The sequence below is a fragment of the Muscardinus avellanarius genome (assembly GCF_963383645.1).
Source record: "Muscardinus avellanarius genome assembly, chromosome: 20".
Lineage (NCBI taxonomy): Eukaryota > Metazoa > Chordata > Mammalia > Rodentia > Gliridae > Muscardinus > Muscardinus avellanarius.
Window position 1 is genome coordinate 5,249,725 of NC_137806.1, and position 17,482 is coordinate 5,267,206.

The 17,482-nt window shown below is 48.7% G+C and overlaps 1 protein-coding gene across 1 annotated transcript in view; it reads right to left on the reverse strand.

The window, feature by feature from the left end:
- Nucleotides 1–10,152, reverse strand: part of PIP4K2A (phosphatidylinositol-5-phosphate 4-kinase type 2 alpha) — a gene marked incomplete at both ends in the record, with an annotated part of 165,876 nt that extends 155,724 nt beyond the window's left edge. Inside the window, one exon of the mRNA XM_080716894.1 lies at nucleotides 10,009–10,152. Within this exon, the coding sequence (XP_080573020.1) occupies nucleotides 10,009–10,152 (144 nt within the window). The remainder of the gene's footprint in view (nucleotides 1–10,008) is intronic.
- Between the last annotated feature and the right edge of the window lie 7,330 nt (nucleotides 10,153–17,482).

Genomic DNA, 17,482 nt, shown 5'->3' on the forward strand with positions numbered 1-17,482 from the left:
CAGAGGAAGAAGCAGGCAGAGCTGATGCTCAAACATGAGACGGGAGGCAGGAAGACATACACGAAAAGCAACGAGACGCTAAACGACAAGGGGAGCCCTGGATTTGCAAACCCCGGTCCCCCTGACGTGCAGAGGGCAGCTTCCTGGGGTGCAAGCTAGATTGGGTAGGTGAGCAGGGGAGAGGCGGCCACAGGAAGCTGCCTGGAGGCGGCAGGGAGGGCGGGTGGGGGCTGAATGTTGTTGCAGTTTCTTTCCTTTCTTTGTGATTGTGGTGGTGGCATCGGGATTGAAGCCAGGGGAGTTCTACCTCTGAGCTATCTTATTTTATTATTTTTTTAAAAATTTGAAACAGGTCTCACTAAGTTGCGGAGGCTGGCTTAGAACCCGCGACCCTCCTGTCTCAGCCTCCCAAGTACTGGAGTTCCAGCGGGGGCTACCACACCCGGCTTTATTTTGTTTCCAAGATGGGAGGCTCTGGAGCACCTAGCACTGCCCAGCAGGTGCCACCAGGATGGGAAGAGACCACAGTCACACTGCCCCACTTGGCAGCCACTGTTTACATGCAAGTAGGGGGCACTTGATAAGAAAAACTGAACTTTATTAATCAAAATCAAAACAGCCGCTCGGTCAGCAGCAAAGACCTCCTGCAAGTTTGCAAGGCAGAGGACCCGGCGGTCCAAAGTGAGCAGACAGCGGCGGAAGTGCAGATGGGCGGCGGGGACAGGCGGAGTGGCCCGGCAGGAGGCAGAGACTTGCGGAGCTAAGGAGCAGGAAAGGCCACATGGACAGGCATGCTAAGGGGAAGAGCACACTTTCGGGGCTCAGGACCTCTTGTGACTTGGGGTAAATGATTACAAAGTGCCCCTAGTCAGAGGTGTTATTAGTTTTCCTGTGGCAAACTGCAACTCCTCAGCCTCCGAATCTGGCCTCCGACCGTTTTTTCCAACCATCTCTTAATGTTCCCCACAATTTATCTCTGTGGTTCTCAATCTTCCTGGATGCAGAAGCTTTTTTTCCTGTACATTATATTCAGCACTCCAATTAATAATAATAATAATAATAATAATAATAATAACAACAACAATAATAATATAAAAACAGCAAAGACAAAAGCAAGCTGAGGTGGGCTCATTTCCCCAGCGCTCATTCCCCTCCCACCCAAGCACCTCCACGGGACCCTGGGACTGGAAACCAAAGACCACCGGAGCCACTGTTTCTCCAAACTGCACGTGCTTGCCATCCGCCTGTCTAATTAAAGTGCGCCTTCTGTCCCCGAGGGCCAAAAGGGAGGCCCAAGACCCTGCACTCCCCACAAAGGGGCAGGTTGCCGGCAGCCTCCCCTGGGCCTCAGCCTGGAGGCTGCTCACTCCCCTAGCCTGCAGCCCCCCCCCCCCAAGTCTCAAGTGACTTTTCTCATCTTCTGCAATTGCAGAAGAGATCCGAGATCCTGCTCGGGCTTCAAGATGCTCCTGAGTGCCACCTGCCCTCGTCTTCTCCCCAGCCACACACCACCCCTCCCACCGCCCAGCCGCACGGGCGGCCAGCACTTTCCTGCACAGGCCTCACAAGTGCCTGCGCTGTCTCTCCTCCGGATGTCTTCAGGGCTAAGCCCTCCACCTCCCTCAGGACTTTGTGCAAAACCATCCTTTTAATAAGGCCTAGGTGATGTCCACCTATTTAAGACCCTCCGCCCTGAGCAGGCCTGATTCTCGTTATATATCTACTCTAGGTCTGTGTTTTTTTTTTTTTTTTGGTGGTACTGGGGTTCCTGGAAGCCCTTCTACCTCCGGGCTACACTCCCAGACCTATTTTTATTTGGAAACAGGGTCTCCTAAGCCAGCGCACGCGGCTGGCTTCGAACCTGCACGATCCTCCTGTCTCTGCCTCCCAAGCTCGGGGATTACAAGTGTGTGCCACCACGCCTGGCATTCTAGGTCTGTTTTCTCTGTGGTTTTGAGCTGTTTAAAAGGCAGACCCACAGCGCAAGCATTTTGCGGCAGAAGTGTCCTCAGAATCACTTATGCTTAAAAAAAGAAAAAGTGAGCTCTGAATTCCCCGTAGCTGACGGAACTTACAGCTCAGGAAGGTGAATTCGATGTTTGACAGCTCAGACGACCCAATAACTAACGGAGGCATTAAAGATTCAAGAAAAGTATGAAGAAAAACACAGACACTACGCAAGAGCAAACATCAATTCTAAAGTGACAATTCACGACTCACATACACACAAGCCCGTCGAGTCCAGCGGTGACCTTGTACGATGAACCGGGATAAAGTAACAATTAGTATACAACCTAGTCACCTGCTGTATTTTACTAGTTAAGAATCTTTTAATCCTAAGGCAGGGCTGGGGGTGTGACCCAGAAGAAGAGTGCTTGCCTGGTGTGTGCATGAGACCCTACTTCACTGGAAAAAAATAACAACTAAAATTTATTTAGAGTTTACAATGTTCCAGCAACTTTTTAGGTATCTTCCAAGTATACTTAGCCTCCAACATACTTACAATAGTGTGACTTGAAATTTTTTGGCTTTTATTTTTTATATGTATGTCTATGAGTATATATTTATTCATTAATTTTAATTTTATTTTATTTTGCGGTACTGGGGATTGAAATCAGGAACAGTCTCCCTCTGAGGTATATACTCCCAGTCATTTTTATTTTTTGTTTTGAAACAGGGCCTTGCTAAGTAGCTGAGGCTGTCCTTGAATCTGTGATCCTCCTATCTCAACCTCCCAAGTCCTGGGATTAGAAGCGTGTGCCACGATAATTTTTGGCTTTATAATGATGAGAAAGCAATACTTATATACCCGTTCTGGTTTTCAATAAATTATGTTAAGATATTCAACATTTTATTATAAAATAGGCATTGCAGTAGATAGCTTTGCCCGACTGTAGACTAGTATAAGTGCTCTGAGCAGGTTTAAGTAGGCTGGGCTGAGCTCTAAGGTCTGATAAACAAGGTAATTTAAACTCACATGTTTTCAACAATATTGATGGTAAATTTACTGGGATGCGACCCCAGTATAGTAAAAAAAAAATAAAATGTGCATTAACTTCTTCAACTCACATAACAATCTTCATAGCAGGCACTAGTTGATAGACTTTGATAAGCAGGGAACCGAGAGGCTGTAGAGTCCCCCCAGGTCACACAGCCAACCAAAAACTGGCTCTGGGGCTCCAACCTTAGCCATTGCCCAGGTGGAAAACCATGGGCTCATCTGTAGGAAAGTTACTGTTTTATTTATATATATATTTATTTATTTATTTATTTATTTATTTATTTATTTATTTATTTATTTTGTGTGTGTGGTACTGGGGATGGAACCCAGGGGCCTTCTACCTCCGGGCAACACTCCTAGACCTATTTTATATTTTATTTGGGAACAGGGTGTCTTAAGCCAACTGAGGCTGGCTTCGAACCCGCGCGATCCTCCTGTCTCTGCCTCCCAAGTGCGGGGATGACAAGCGTGCGCCACCACGCCCGGCACTCAAGAGTTCTTAACTGGGTTCATGAACCCCAAGTGGTTCCTGGATAGAACCCAAAGGATCCATGAACTTGACGGGATGAATCCTCTATGTTTTAGTGTATTTACGTCTTTAGCCCGCAGTCCTTCACACAGGACTCTGTGGCTCAAAAAACAGAACGAGAAGTTAGCTAAAAGTAGACACAGCGACCCCAGCTAGGAGGTTTTAGCATCACTCTAGGAGGGGGAATAAAGCTGCTTAGGATTCGTAGAGCAGAGAATATAGAGGAGGAGTCAGTGACAGTACTTAGGTATTCCAATATTAAATGTCTCCCCGCGGAGTTTCCTCTTCCTCTGTCCTTCCCTCAAAGCCAACGCCCCAGTGTTCCCTTAGAGACCTAGTTCACACACAGAGACACCCCATCTTGACCTGAGCTCGAACCCCACTCTTCTGACATTCATGGCGTATTGTTAACCGATCAAACTACCACCGCCCCCAAATCAACAGTTACTAAAAAAGAAGAACAAGGGAAAACAATACCCCTTCCCAACATGCAACTTTCTCTTTTCTAACCCTATCCTGGGGTCACCATTCTTCCAAGACTCACTGCATACAGTCAGGGGACAAATGGTGAACATTTCTCCTTGCTTTTTATTTTTTTTCTGGTACTGGAGATTGAACCCAGGGGCATTCTTACCTTCGGGCTATACACCCCCACCTATTTATTTTTAGTTTTGAAATAGGATGCTAAGTTGCTGAGACTGAGCCTCCCAAGTACTGGGGCTATAGCCGCATGTTACAACACCCGGCTCTTCCTTACTTTTAAAGCTATGTCTTCCATAGCAGGGTTCCTCAATGGCCAGCACTCGGACCAGCGGCATCAGCAGCATCGGTTCAAATACATATTCCCTGGCTGCGCCCCCAGCAGACCTGCTGAATCAGAGCTGGCCATTTTAAAAGCCATACTTGATGTATATGCGCATTGCATTTGAAGAAGCACTGGTCTGGTGCTTATTAATACGCTACCAGCCTACCTGCATCTAAATTTCATAATTTAGCCACCATTTACTGCATCTTTATTTTGTGCCAATTACAGTACTAGGCTTTACATACATTATCTCATTTAACCCTCAAAATAACCCTATGAGGTAATCGTCATCCTCTCCGTTCTAAGAATACACGTGCTGAGGTCCAAACTGCGAAAGGCTGCATTCAAAGAGCCCATAAACGATGAAGCCAGGATCTGGACCTAATCTGGCCAACCACAAACCATCCTGCCAAAGGGCACCAATTCCTGCCAACTCCAAAATGTCTATTTCCAAGTGTACGCTGGCAGGGCCATTTGCCCTGGGCGACTGCGTATCCTATCAACGTGAGGTAAAGTCTAGTGCTCATGACAGTTCCTGCTGACAATTTCCCCAGAGGACACAGCAGATGACCGGCCCGGCACTCTCAGCACTGTGGTTCCTGCGGAGGCATTACATAAACAGAGAGGGACACGGTCTCTCTTCTCAGGAGACAGTCCCATGCCTTAGGGTGTACTGAACTACATTCTCAATAATAAACTTCGTGTGTATCTGCAGGGCAGGCTTCCTTCCTCTGAAAAGCAAGGAGAGAAGAAAGTAGTATGAATAGACTAGTTTGATCTGGGGTTTGTTCTGTTTTGTTTTGGGGATTGAAACCAGAGGAATGTTACCTCTGAGTCACCCCCCGCCCTTTTTATTTATTTATGAAGCAGTAAGTTGCCGAGGCTGCAATTCTCGCTGCCTCGGTCTCCCAAGTACTGGGATTACAGGCAAGGACCTCCATGGCTGGCAGAGACTAGTTCTTGAATAAATGTTGACTAGGTTCCATTCAATGGATTTCATGTACTATCTCACTACTTTTCACTTTAACTTAAGCACCTCATGGTATTACGTTCAGTCAATATCACTGCACCGTTATTCACATCATTTTTAGACCAACTTTTCTTTTTTATTATTTTCTTTGCTCAACTATGAATCTATGAACCTAAGGGAATCACTATTTGTCCAACACAGTGCTAATCCATTTCAGTTCCTCCACTCTGAGAAAACAACACAATCTCTGGACACTCTACCCAGGAAACTGTGTATTCTCCAGTCCACGCAAAATGAGGTGCATCGTTGGGAGGTTGTTCCCTCACGGATCTCTGCATGCAGGACACACAGGCACCCAAATAACCGACAGCACCTGCCTGGTGCCTTCCCAGGCTGCTGCTCTTGTAGGACTCTGCCCAGCTCCACCTGGCAGCTACTGCCATTTTCTTACATCTGCCTAATCCAGAGCGAGGCTCCAACTGGCCAGAGCCAGGCCAATTAGAAGAAGCCTTCGATGGACATTCGTAACTGAATCAGAGACAGAACATCATCCTTGTCGCGGAGTAAAAGTAACAAAATGTAATGCCAGCACTTGGAAGGCTAAGACAGGAGGACCGCAGGTTCAAGGCCAGCCTTGGCAATTAGCCCTCAGCGACACAGTGAAGCCCTGTTTCAAAATTAAAAACTAAAATAAGGGTTGGGGGTGTAGCTCAGGGGTAGAATATCCTGAGTTCAATTCCCAGTAACACACACACACACACACACACACACACACACACACGGAAGAAAGAAAGGAAAGATGGATGGATGGATTCAGAAAGGAAGGAAGGAAGGAAGGAAGAAAAAAACAAACTATTAGCGCTCTGCCCTGCGTAGAAACTCATTCAGCTACAAACAAGAAATACAGCCAAAATGGACAGGAAAGTCTTAGCAGCACCCAGGGTTGTTTCTTCATGGTTCAGTTACCCATCGTCCTTTCTGATAGGCCCCCAAATCCTCCTAATAAAAACTGCAGAAGCTCATCTGAGTTTCTACTGCTTGAAATTAAAGACGCTAGCATTTGTTACTTGGCCAGTTCTAAGTACTTTATTTGTATTAAACAAGTTTTATGTCCTTCACAGTTTCTCTACGTAGACAATGAAAGTCTTCCTTTGGATATTTAAATACGATTTTAAAAACTAATTTCTAAAGGGCTTGCGTTTCACACTGTATAAAAATCTTTTATACTATCTATTTAAAACAAGACTTGGCTCATATCGTTCAACATGCTGCACACTATTAAAACATCATTTTAAGAAGCTAACTGCCTGATCATTTTTAGTTTAATTCTAAAAGTAACAAGATGAAACTGCCTTCTTAAGTCATCTTTCCCTTTATGTGTTCAATTATATTCTCTGCTTAAAATACTTAAAATAAAAATTGGCACTGATCCATTCTCTGATGGGCATTTTAAGTTAGAAAGCAGTAACATATCAAATTAACCGCACAATGGCAGGCTTATTCTCCACACAGAGCATAGCCCAAATCAAGATTTTTCATTACCGCTACAATGGACCTGAACATTTTCACCTTAATTGCGAGATTTTAACATTTCAATCAAATAGACTTTGACTTAATGGACTGCAAAGCAGTCCGGCTGCAATCAATCTAACAAACTCTGAGTTTGCAGTCTCTTCAGATCACCGAGGATTTCCTTCACCTCCAGCCAGGGCTTCGAAAACGCCACGAATGTTTTTCCATTTGCCAGGTGGCAATAGTAATACAACTTTTATTATATACAATGACCATTCTACGGCTCCTACAATGATGCTATGTCCCCCAGACTGTAAAAACAGTTGAATCTAAAGGTAGAAAACAAAACAAACAAACTTGGAAACCATCCAATCTAGTAACCGCACTGCACAGCGCATTGATGCAAAAACTGGTTAGCATCCCAAGGCCAACTGCTAGAAAAAAAGACAAACACAGACCCAGTGAGGCTTCACCACAGCTTGAAGAAGAAGCCAATCCCATCACGATGCCTACACGGAAAAAATAAATATGCAGCTTCCCTACAGTGCTCCAAATTTAGGACTATTTCTATATATCCTATGAAAAGTCCAAAGAAGATTTAAAAGCAAAAAATTGCTACGTTCCTGATAAATCTTTTCCAACTAATTCCAATCAATTAGAAATAAAGGGAAAAGGCTGATTTTAATCACCTGCTCCTTCTCTGCTAGGCTTTCTCAAATATCTTCATTCATACACAACACTAAGTTTGCTCATTAACATTACATGCATATTTATTTTCACATTATACTATGAACTTTGGTGCCCAAAAGGTCTTAATAAAACATCTGACGCCAGACATTGCCACCTGAAATAAAATCAACCGGATTCCAACCCATCATCCAGGCACTTGGATTCCATCTTTACACATATCTCCATTTTTCCCCTCAAAAGACATTAAACAAAATAGTTTGAAAATAGTATTTCTGCCAGGCATGGTGGCCTATGCTTAAAATCCCAGCATTCAGGAGGCTCAGACCGGGAGGATCAAGGTTCAAGGACAGCCTCAGCTACTAAGGAGGCCCTTCGCAACTGAGTGAGACCCTGTTTTGAAATTAGAAAGAATAAAAAAAAAAAAATAGGGTTGGGGATGTCACTGGGAAGTAGAATGCCCCGGGGTTCCATCTCCCCTGTACTGGAAAACAATAGGATTTTTTGTATCAATGCAGAGTTCTCAGAATAAAGATATTTGGACAAAAATATGAGAGGCATCTTAGCAATCTTTCCCACGGTGGCTGGTTGACACTGTACGTCTCAGATATATATTTGGTGAATGAATAACATGCTTATACACTATGGAAACTAATTATACATGATTTCTACAAGCCTTAAGTAGTTTCAAAGTATTTCCAGTTAGGAAGGAACTGAAAAACAAATGTATCAATTCATAGATACAAAGTAGAAACAGACATGGTTACAGTAAAACGCGCCCAATTACAAGATTTTCTATAGTTAACTAGAATACAGACTAATTCCCAGAAGAGTGCACTTTTTTTTTTTTTTCCAGGAGCTTATTGTTGACAACACTAAATTAAACCCCAAGACACAAACACTCCCTGGAGTAAGCCACCAGAACTCCAAAAGAGAGATAAAAGAATCCATAAATATGAGCACGCACTATGGTACACACAACCTATTTTTATTACGAAGTCCTATTATAATAAGAAGGACCTTGAAACTAATTACATAAATAACCGAAACATTAGCAAAATCAGACCAAAGTAAGATGGAGTAAAGTAAAATTAGACATAAGTAAAAGTAAAATTCTTAGGACACAGGAAAAAAATTCATTGCATTTCTGTAATAAAACTTGGGGGAGATTCCGGTGCTGGGCGGTATAACAGCTTTAAGAGCTGACGTCCCTATTGGCTGGTGAAGTTGTGGAGTTCAGTAGATCCGGCATTAACCTGACAGGAAATACTCATTTGTCAAGTTTGTTTTTTAAAAGTCACCGCGTGCAAACACAACCAATTCTACCAGCTTCATCTTCTTACCTCCCATCTCAGCTTGAGAAGCAAAAGGGCAGAGCAGCGCTCTGGGGCCATTTGGGCCACCCCGCTCTTTGGGCGTGGGAAGCCGGGTGGGTCTCCCCACCTCCTTCGCTGGGAAGGGCATCCGTGCACATCAGAAGCGCTGGCTCCCGCGCTCCCTGCGGCGGTAAGGTCACGGGGAACCCGCCAGCTCATTTAAACTTTCCTGGCTCGGCCAGCAGCTCCTATCAGGTTTCCTGGTCCCATCTCCGCGGATCAAAGCTGCAGGACTTTCTTGGCTGCAGGGCCCGCGGGAGGTTATTCCAGACCCTGCGCCCGCGGCCGCCTTCCACCGGCCCCTGCGGGACCGGGCTCCCTCCGCAGAAGCTCTCCGGCCTTTCCCGCAACCCCACAGGGGATGCGGCGCCCAGCCCCGCGCCCAGCCCCGCCGGGCTCCCCCCTGGCTCCCGCCCCGCCCGGATCCCCGGCGGGGAGCGGCCTGGCGGCCAGGGCGCTGCAGCCGCGCGGCGGCCGGCCCTGCGCGAGACGATGCTCCACCGGGGCCGTATTTACACGGGCGTTTTCTCTGCCCAGGGGGAAAAAAAGAAAAAAGAAAAAAACTTCCTCGTGTCCAGTAATATTGCCTTTAAAGGAAAAAAAAAAGAGACCCTCGGCTGCGGTCCCCCATCCCTAGCTCCCAGCACCCTCAGCCCCGCGCTCCCGCAGGAGGCTCCTAAGGCTGCAGCCTCGGACAGGTACACCTGCCCCGCGGCCCCGCAGCGGAGGAGCGACGGCCCGGCTCGGCCCGCAGCCGCGCCCCGCACCAACTTCCCAGGGGCAAGGCGCAGGGGGCGGCGGGGGCGCGGGGCGCGGGCACCAGGGACCCCGCGCGGAGGAGCGCGCAGCCGGGGGCCGGACCCCGACCCGATCCCTGCCCGGCCCCTGGACCCCGGCCCCGGCCCCGACCCCGGCCAGGATCCCAACCCGGACCCCAGCCCGGACCCCAACCCGGACCCCGACCCCGACCCCGGCCCGAGTCCAGACCTCGACCCCGATCCGGACCCCGATCCCGACCCAGGACCCTGACCCGGACCCCGACCCCGGCCCGGACCCGGCCACGGGCTCCGATCCCGACCCCGGCCCCGCCGCGGGGGTCGCGGGGGCGCGCCGCAGCCCAGCCCTTACCGAGTGGTTCACCCCCCACATCAGGACGCTGAGCAGCGGGTCGCTGGCCCGAAACAGCTTCACTTTCTGCGCGACGAAGTGCTTCTTCTTGGTCTTGGTCTTGCTCGCCAGGACGGAGGAGCCCAGGGGCCCGGGGGTCGCCATGGCCGCCGCCTCCGTCCCGGCCGGCGCCGCTGCCCGCCGGGCCGCCCCGCACTCGCCGCCCGCCCGAGCCCCGGCCCGGCTTCCGCGTTGGGCGCCGGCGTCATGACGCAGGGCGGGCCCCCGGGGCCGGACCCCGCCGCAGCCCCTTCCGCTGCGGGCGGGGAGCGCGGGCGCGGGCGCGGGCGCGGGCGGGGGCGCGGGCGGGGGGCGCCGGCGACGCCCGTGCAGACCCCGGCCTCGGGGCGCCGGGCGGAGGACCTTGCTGGGCGCCCGGGTGGGCTAGAGCATCCTTTGCGCCCTGGGGACCCCGCGCTGGTCCTCCCGCTCCGCCCAGCATCCCGTGGAGGCTCCGCTGGTACCCTGGGCGGGCGCTCCAGCCGGCCCCCGGGCTCCTCTCGGCGAGCCCCCGGCGTGGTCGGGAGGGCACGCCCGCCTGGGAACCGCGCTCGCCAGCCCTTCCTGGGGCTCTCCTTCCACTGGAGTCCGCCGCAGTCTGCATCCCCACCATCCTCGTTGGCCCCGGTACCCCGTGGACAGCCGCAGGCACCTGCCATTCCGAGTGCGCGCGTCTAAACGCCGGCGGCCCCTCCAACTTCCCCGCGAGCATCAGCCTGGGACTCGGGCGCCTACCCGGGGAGCACTGCGTGGTCACTATCACTCCCCGGGCAGCACAGAGGATTCCTACTGGGTCCTTGCTGCTCGCTTGGTTTCACCGGGGCCAGGGGAGGCCAAAGTAGCAGGTCCGTGGTCGCCTTCATGGGCAGGTCTTCCTTAAACACAGGGTGCAGCCAGGCAGAGCAAAGGTGCCCCCCTGTAATCCCAGGACTTGGAAGTCTGAGAGATGGCATACGAGAAACCAGTCTCAGCAACTTGGTAAGACCGTGTTTCAAAATAAAAAGTAACCAGTGTGAGGGTGTCCCCTGGGTTCGATCCCCAGCGCCATAATAAATAAATAAATTTTATTTTTGGTGGTACTGGGGATGGAACCCTTCTACCTCCGGGCTACACTCCCAGACCCACTTTATATTTTATTTGGAAACAGGGTCTCTTAAGCCAGCGCGGCTGGCTTCGAACCTGCGTGATCCTCCTGTCTCTGCCTTCCAAGCGAGGGGATTACACGCGTGTGCCACCACGCCTGGCTAAATAAATAAATTTTAAAAATAAACACAGGGGTGGTCTGAAGTCTCTGTTCTTTCAGCTTCTTTCATATTGCTGTAATCTGCGCCTCTAGCGTCAATCTTTGCCATTCTTTGAGTTGGGGAAGGGCTAATTGGATGGATGGTGTGTGCGTGTATGCCTCTACCATCTCTTGCTCCATTAAGATGCATGAGTAGCCGGGTATGGTGGCCCACGCTTGTAATCCCAGCATTTGGGAGGCTGAAAATGGAGGATCCTGGTTTGTGGACAGCCTCAGCTACTTAGCGAGGCCCTTCACAACTCAGTGAAACCCTGTTTCAAAAATAAAAAGACTAGCCGGGCGTGGTGGCGCACGCTTGTAATTTCTGCGCAGGTTCGAAGCCGGCAGCTGGCTAAAGAGACCCTGTTTCCAAATAAAATATAAAATAGGTCTGGGAGTGTAGCCCGGAGGTAGAAGGGTTTCCAGGAACTCAAAAAAAAAAAAAAAAAAAAAGATGTATGGCTATAATGCACCAATAAATTTTTTTAAAGTAATTAAACAAAGTTTCGGCTTGTAGTGAGAAGACACCGGCCTCACCTACAACTCTCTTACTTGATTGATGGAGTCAACCTGTCTGAGCCTCATGTTCTTTGCCCTAACAGGTATAGTCAGACACAAATGTCACTATTTGTGGTGCTGGGGATTGAACCCAAGGGAATTCTACCTCCAAGCTACACTCTCAAGCCCTATTTTATTTTTTTATTTGGAAATAGGGTCTCACTAAGTTGCTGAGGGCCTAGCTAAGTTGCTGACATTGGTCTTAAACCTGCGATCTTCCTGTCTCAGCCTCCCAAGTGTTGGGATTATACGCACGCACCACCATGCCCAGCTGTCAAATATCCCTCTAAGGACAACTCTATAGGCTGCTTGTTAGAATCAAAATTATCAGTAGAGCTGGCATGATGGTGGACGCTTGTACTTGGGAGGCTGAGGCAGGAGGATCACAGGTTCGTGGCCAGCCTCAGCTGCATAGTGAGGCCTTCTGCAACTCAGTGAGACCCTGTTTCAAAATAAAGGGAAAAAAAAAGGGCTTGAGGGTATAGCTCGGAGGTTGAATGCCCCTGGGTTCAATCCCCAGTTCTGAAAAAAAAAAAAAAAAAACTAGTAGATATTGGCCATAAAAGCCCTCTGTAAACTGTACCCACCAGATAAATGTAGAGTACTTGAAAATAGCCCCAAACTCTCCCCTGACTCAGAGAGGTGCCTGGCTGAACTGGTGCCCTCATTTGTCCACAGGCATTTAAAAAAAAAAAAAAAATCCACCAAGTTCAGTGTCTTCCCCACCCAACAAGCCACTTCATTTCTTGTGTGTGATATTAGAAACAGCATCCGTATCGCTCAGCTAACCCAATTAGGCCATTTATTTAACAAATTTCCTTGACCCAGGCTTGAAAGCAGAGTGTCGACGTTGATTATCGCTTCTCATCACCTCTCTGCAGAAACCCCTCACCAGCCCCTGCCCTTGAGCACAATTTTTCTCAACTATTCTCTGCCCTGGTGCCTGCCTGATCCTCCTAGCTGACATTAACGCTTCTCCCAGGGCTTCCCTGCACTGGTTCCACAATAGCTGTATAATACTTAATTGTGTATTAATAATGCACGACGATGGTCTTGCTGCAAAAGCCAAAACCCTGAAGTTAGTGATGGTGAAGAAGGAGCTGCCAGGCCGAGGCATGGGCACCTGTGGGCATCGTGGGCCAGGTTTCTCACAGGAGAGCAGAGAACCGTGGGTGGGAGCAGAGGCCAGTGTCGCCCCGTGAGAGGCAGACAGCACAGAGGCGCAGAGACGGGCAGCCAGGCGGCACTCGCACAAGGAGACTCTGGCTGCTACGGGGCAGAACTTGGGGTGATCTAACGTTTGCCATTCACAAAGACATCATGAAACGACTTTGCCCAAACCTTTCCTGCTATCTTTGTGTTCTGTGTGTGATGGAAGGGTTGTGGAATTGGAGCAAGGACTTCGGAACGTACCCAATCCAATTCTTACATTTTTATACCTTAGACTGAGCTCTAAGGTCTCATTGGGAGACAAAAAAAACTCTCTGTTTGTTGTTGTTGTGTTGTTGTTGTTGTTGCAGTGCTGGGGATGGACTCCAGGGCCCCATATGTTCTAGGCAAGTGCTCTACTGCTGAGTTACAGCCCAGCGCAAGAAACTCTTTGAATCTAAGGTCCAGGGTGGACTCGCTTCTAGAGCCTTCCCGGGAACCTACCATATTCCCTTCCATAGAGGGAATTTTCATCACTACCAACACATTTACAGTTAAAGTTTCCACAGCCGAGAAATGTTATGTCTGTGCAGGTTTCCATTTATATCTAGTGGAGAAGGTAGGCTAGATTAGACATAATGTTTCAACTTGAGCACTAAATACTATGTGGATTTAGCAACATAACCAATTTTAATTATTCTTCTCTTCGCTCTCTCTTTCTTCTAAGTACTTAAAGACCAGACCCAGGCGTGCTCTACCTGGAGCTACATTTCCAGCCCTTTTTATTTTTTATTTTGAGACAGGGCCTCACAAAGTTGCCCAGGCTGGTCTCGAATTAGCGATTCTGCTACCTCAGCCAGTCCTTCTAGTAGCTGGGATTACAGGTGTGCACAGACGCGGCTTGTTCACAACCTAACACTGTGATCACCAGTTGTGTTTGGAGTTTGCAGGATAATGGAGCGATTGGTATGTCCTGCTCGATCTTGAATCTTGTCTAGGCCTCCTGAAGGGTTCAGGCTGCTCACGTTGTTTAAGGGTTGGTGAGCCCAAACCACCTGCTTTCCCCTGTTGAGGAGAAGCAAGGCTGGAGGACGGGCAGGGAGATGGGAGCTGAGGGCCGGCGGTGGCAGCCAGGACCGCCTCCTCCCTCTGCACTTGACCCATTGTGCACCTGAATGCCAAAGCCTTCAAACTGCAAGAGGTGCTCGAGAAGCCAAGTTCACCCAGAAGAAAGGAGGCAAGAAATGGGAACACTGAAGACAGGATCCCAGTACTGACTTGTTTCTTGTTGCTGATATTTTGTTTTTGCTTTTAGTATAATCAACTTTATTTACTGTCATAAAACAGTATGACTCCCCAGCATCAAAACACCGCCAACAAAGTACACGCTGGGCGGTTTATGATGGCTGACGAAGGCATCCAACCAGAAGTGGAATTAAAATGGAGTTCTTCCTGTTATATTGCCCTTTTATAAAAATCAAAAACTACTTCTTGTTCAATTGAAGAATTCCAACTAGGATTCTTCACTGAGAGAATAAATTAGTAGCTTTCTTGATTTAGTTTTATTTGGAGACTTTTTTCTTTCCACCAAAAATTATTTTGGAAGATCATCATTAAAGTATATATAATGTCAAACATAGCCAAAAGGAAATATATGAAATTAAAGAATGCAGTAAGTAGGTTCCAAAATTTCAGGAGATGTTCCTTCTTCGGGTGGGGTGAGGGTCTACCCTAATCCTCCCGCACTGGCTGGGGCCTGGCACCAGCTGATTAAAGTTTTCCACTCCAACTGAATTTGTTTTTGTTTATTTGTTGCTGCGGATTGAACCCAGGGGCTTTCTACCTCCAGGGTACACCCTCAGCCCTATTTTATTATTTTTGAAACAGGGTCAGGCTACATTGGTCTCCTTGAAGCTCCTGTCTTGGCCTCCCATGTACTGGGATTACAGGCATGCACCACCGTCCGGCCAGTTGAAATATTACTGGTGATTCTTCTGGCCTTGGGTAGCTGGCTGGGACTTCCTGGACAGTGGCAGAAATTCCAAGAACCTACCAGTTGCTACCTATTTGGTTGGACTGATGTGAGAGTAGAATTGGAGAAGGTAGGATACAGTGAGCCTGACAAATGGGCCCATCGTCTTCCGGCCCGTCTTCTCTTCTCTCTCCAAGCAGAGCGGGAGAGCTTAAGCTTGCCTCCATGGAAGACAGGAAGTTGCAGGGACAACAGGAATCCATCATTAGGGTATTAAATTTTTATTATATATACCATAAGAGAAACAGTAATTTCCAACATCCGAAGGCCAGTTAAGTGAATTACAGGAGATCATGTCATACAATATGATGCAGGTAAAAATGGTATTTTCACGCTGGAGTTGTAGCTCAGTGGTAGAGTACATACTTAGTAGAGTACATACTTAGTACATACTTAGTACATACTTAGTACATACTTAGTATGTATGAGGCCCAGGTTCAAACTCCAGTACACCCCCCAATTTTCCACAGAAAATGTAATGAAACAAATATTATCCTTCATTATTAATATTACAAATAGAACATAAAATATAAATTGTATGTATATTTTGGTGTGTTCAAAAGCATACAAAACATGCATGTAAAATGCTAATATATCCTACTGTTGACCGGACTTTATCAGGGATATAGTTTGGATTATAGGTAATTTTTATTTTTTATTTATTCATTTAATAACTTATTTTTGGTACTGGGGTTTGAACCAAGAGACATTGTACATCTGAGCTACAATCCCAGCTTTTAAATTTTTTTTTATTTTGAAACAGGGTCTCACTGAATTGTTAAGCGTCTTGCTAAGTAGCTGAGGCTGTTCTCCAACCTGCGGTCCTCCTGTCTCAGCCTCCCATGTACTGGGATTACAGGCGTGTGCCACCACATTCGGCAGTAGATGGTCTTTAAATAAACTTCTTCAGGCTGAGTATGACGGCACATGCCTACACCACAATAAATGTGTAAGTAAATAGACTTCCTCATTGTTTACCTTTCACAAGATGAATATGTGTTACTTTATAGTCGTTTTTTAAAAATAAAAAAAGAAATTATTTCAAGGAAAAGGGGAGTTTCTCAGGAAAAATAGCCTCTAGTTTTCTCCTGGTGGAACATTTGACTGGAATCAGCACAGAGAAGCCCCCGCAGTCGGAGCACCTTGTCCTGCAGCTGAGTCCACTCGCTCAAGTCAGGGTCCAGGGAGCTGGTTTTATCCACCTCAGCCATCTTTCTTTCTCTTTGCGTTATTCTATCTTTCTTTTCTTCTTTCTTCCTTTCTTTTTTCTTCTTTCTTTCCTTTTTTCTTTCTTTCTTTCTTTCCTTCTTTCTTTCTTTCTTTTTTTTTTTTTTGTGATACTGGGGATTGAGGCCAGAGGTATTCTACCTCTGAGCTACATCCCCAGCCCTTTTTTTATTTGGAAAAAGGCTCTTACTAAGTTGCTGACAGCCTAAGCTGGGGAGGTTGTCCTGGAACCTGTCTGATTTCCCGGCTGTTGCTCTCAGGGGCCCGGGGCCTCAGGGCCATGCTGGGGGCTGCACTGGGAGGGGGTCCTCTTGGCGGGCAGCTTGGGGGATGGCAGACAGGTTGTCTCTCCTCCCGTCCTTCCTCAGCTGCGCGTCCGTCCTCCTCAGCTGACAGGCACTTAAAGGACATGAACCCACAGGTGCAGGTCGGGCTCCCTGGCCCTTCTCCTTGGCAGAGGTAGGGAGGCAGAAGGATCTGGTGGGGATGGAGGGGCCGCAACTCCCCAGCCTGGGATGTGTTCCGCTCGGGGCTCAGCGGGCGTCGGATCGGCAGGGGTGTCGCCATGGCGCCCTGTTCACCACTGACAGTCAGCTGTGGTGTGGATCATAGCCCAGGTGACACCGGACACTCAGGATTGCAGGGTCTGCAAAGGCTTCGGGAGCAGCTGGGTAGGAGGAGGTGGGTGCCCCTCACCCTGTCTCAGCCACCGGTGCCCCGGGATTTCAGCAGCCGTGGGCCTCAGGGTTGGGTCCACAGTCAATAAGTGACAGATGAGGCTTCGTGCCTGGAAGGAAATGTGGGGAGGGTACACCGAGCACCCTGCCGCGGTGCCCTTGCCCTCAGATGCGCCAAGATGGTGGCATGGAAGGGGAGGCGCCCACGAGCATACACCCAGGCCCACACATCTACCTGGGGGTCTAGCTTTAGCCCTGGTAGACCTCTGGGGCGCAGTAGGGCAGTGCTGCATGCCATGATCAATTTCTGCCCGGCGGTGAAGCGCAGCTCAGCGCGAAGTCAATGCCTTTGACGTTCCCTCTGTGTCCAGGAGGATGCTCTGGGCTTCAGGTTCCCGTGCACGCTGCCCTTCTCGTTGCAGTAGTGCACCGCACTCACGACCTGGCTGAGCACCGGCCCTCCTCCTCCAAGCCAGCCGACTGCCAGATGGTGCAGCGGCAGGCCCCTCC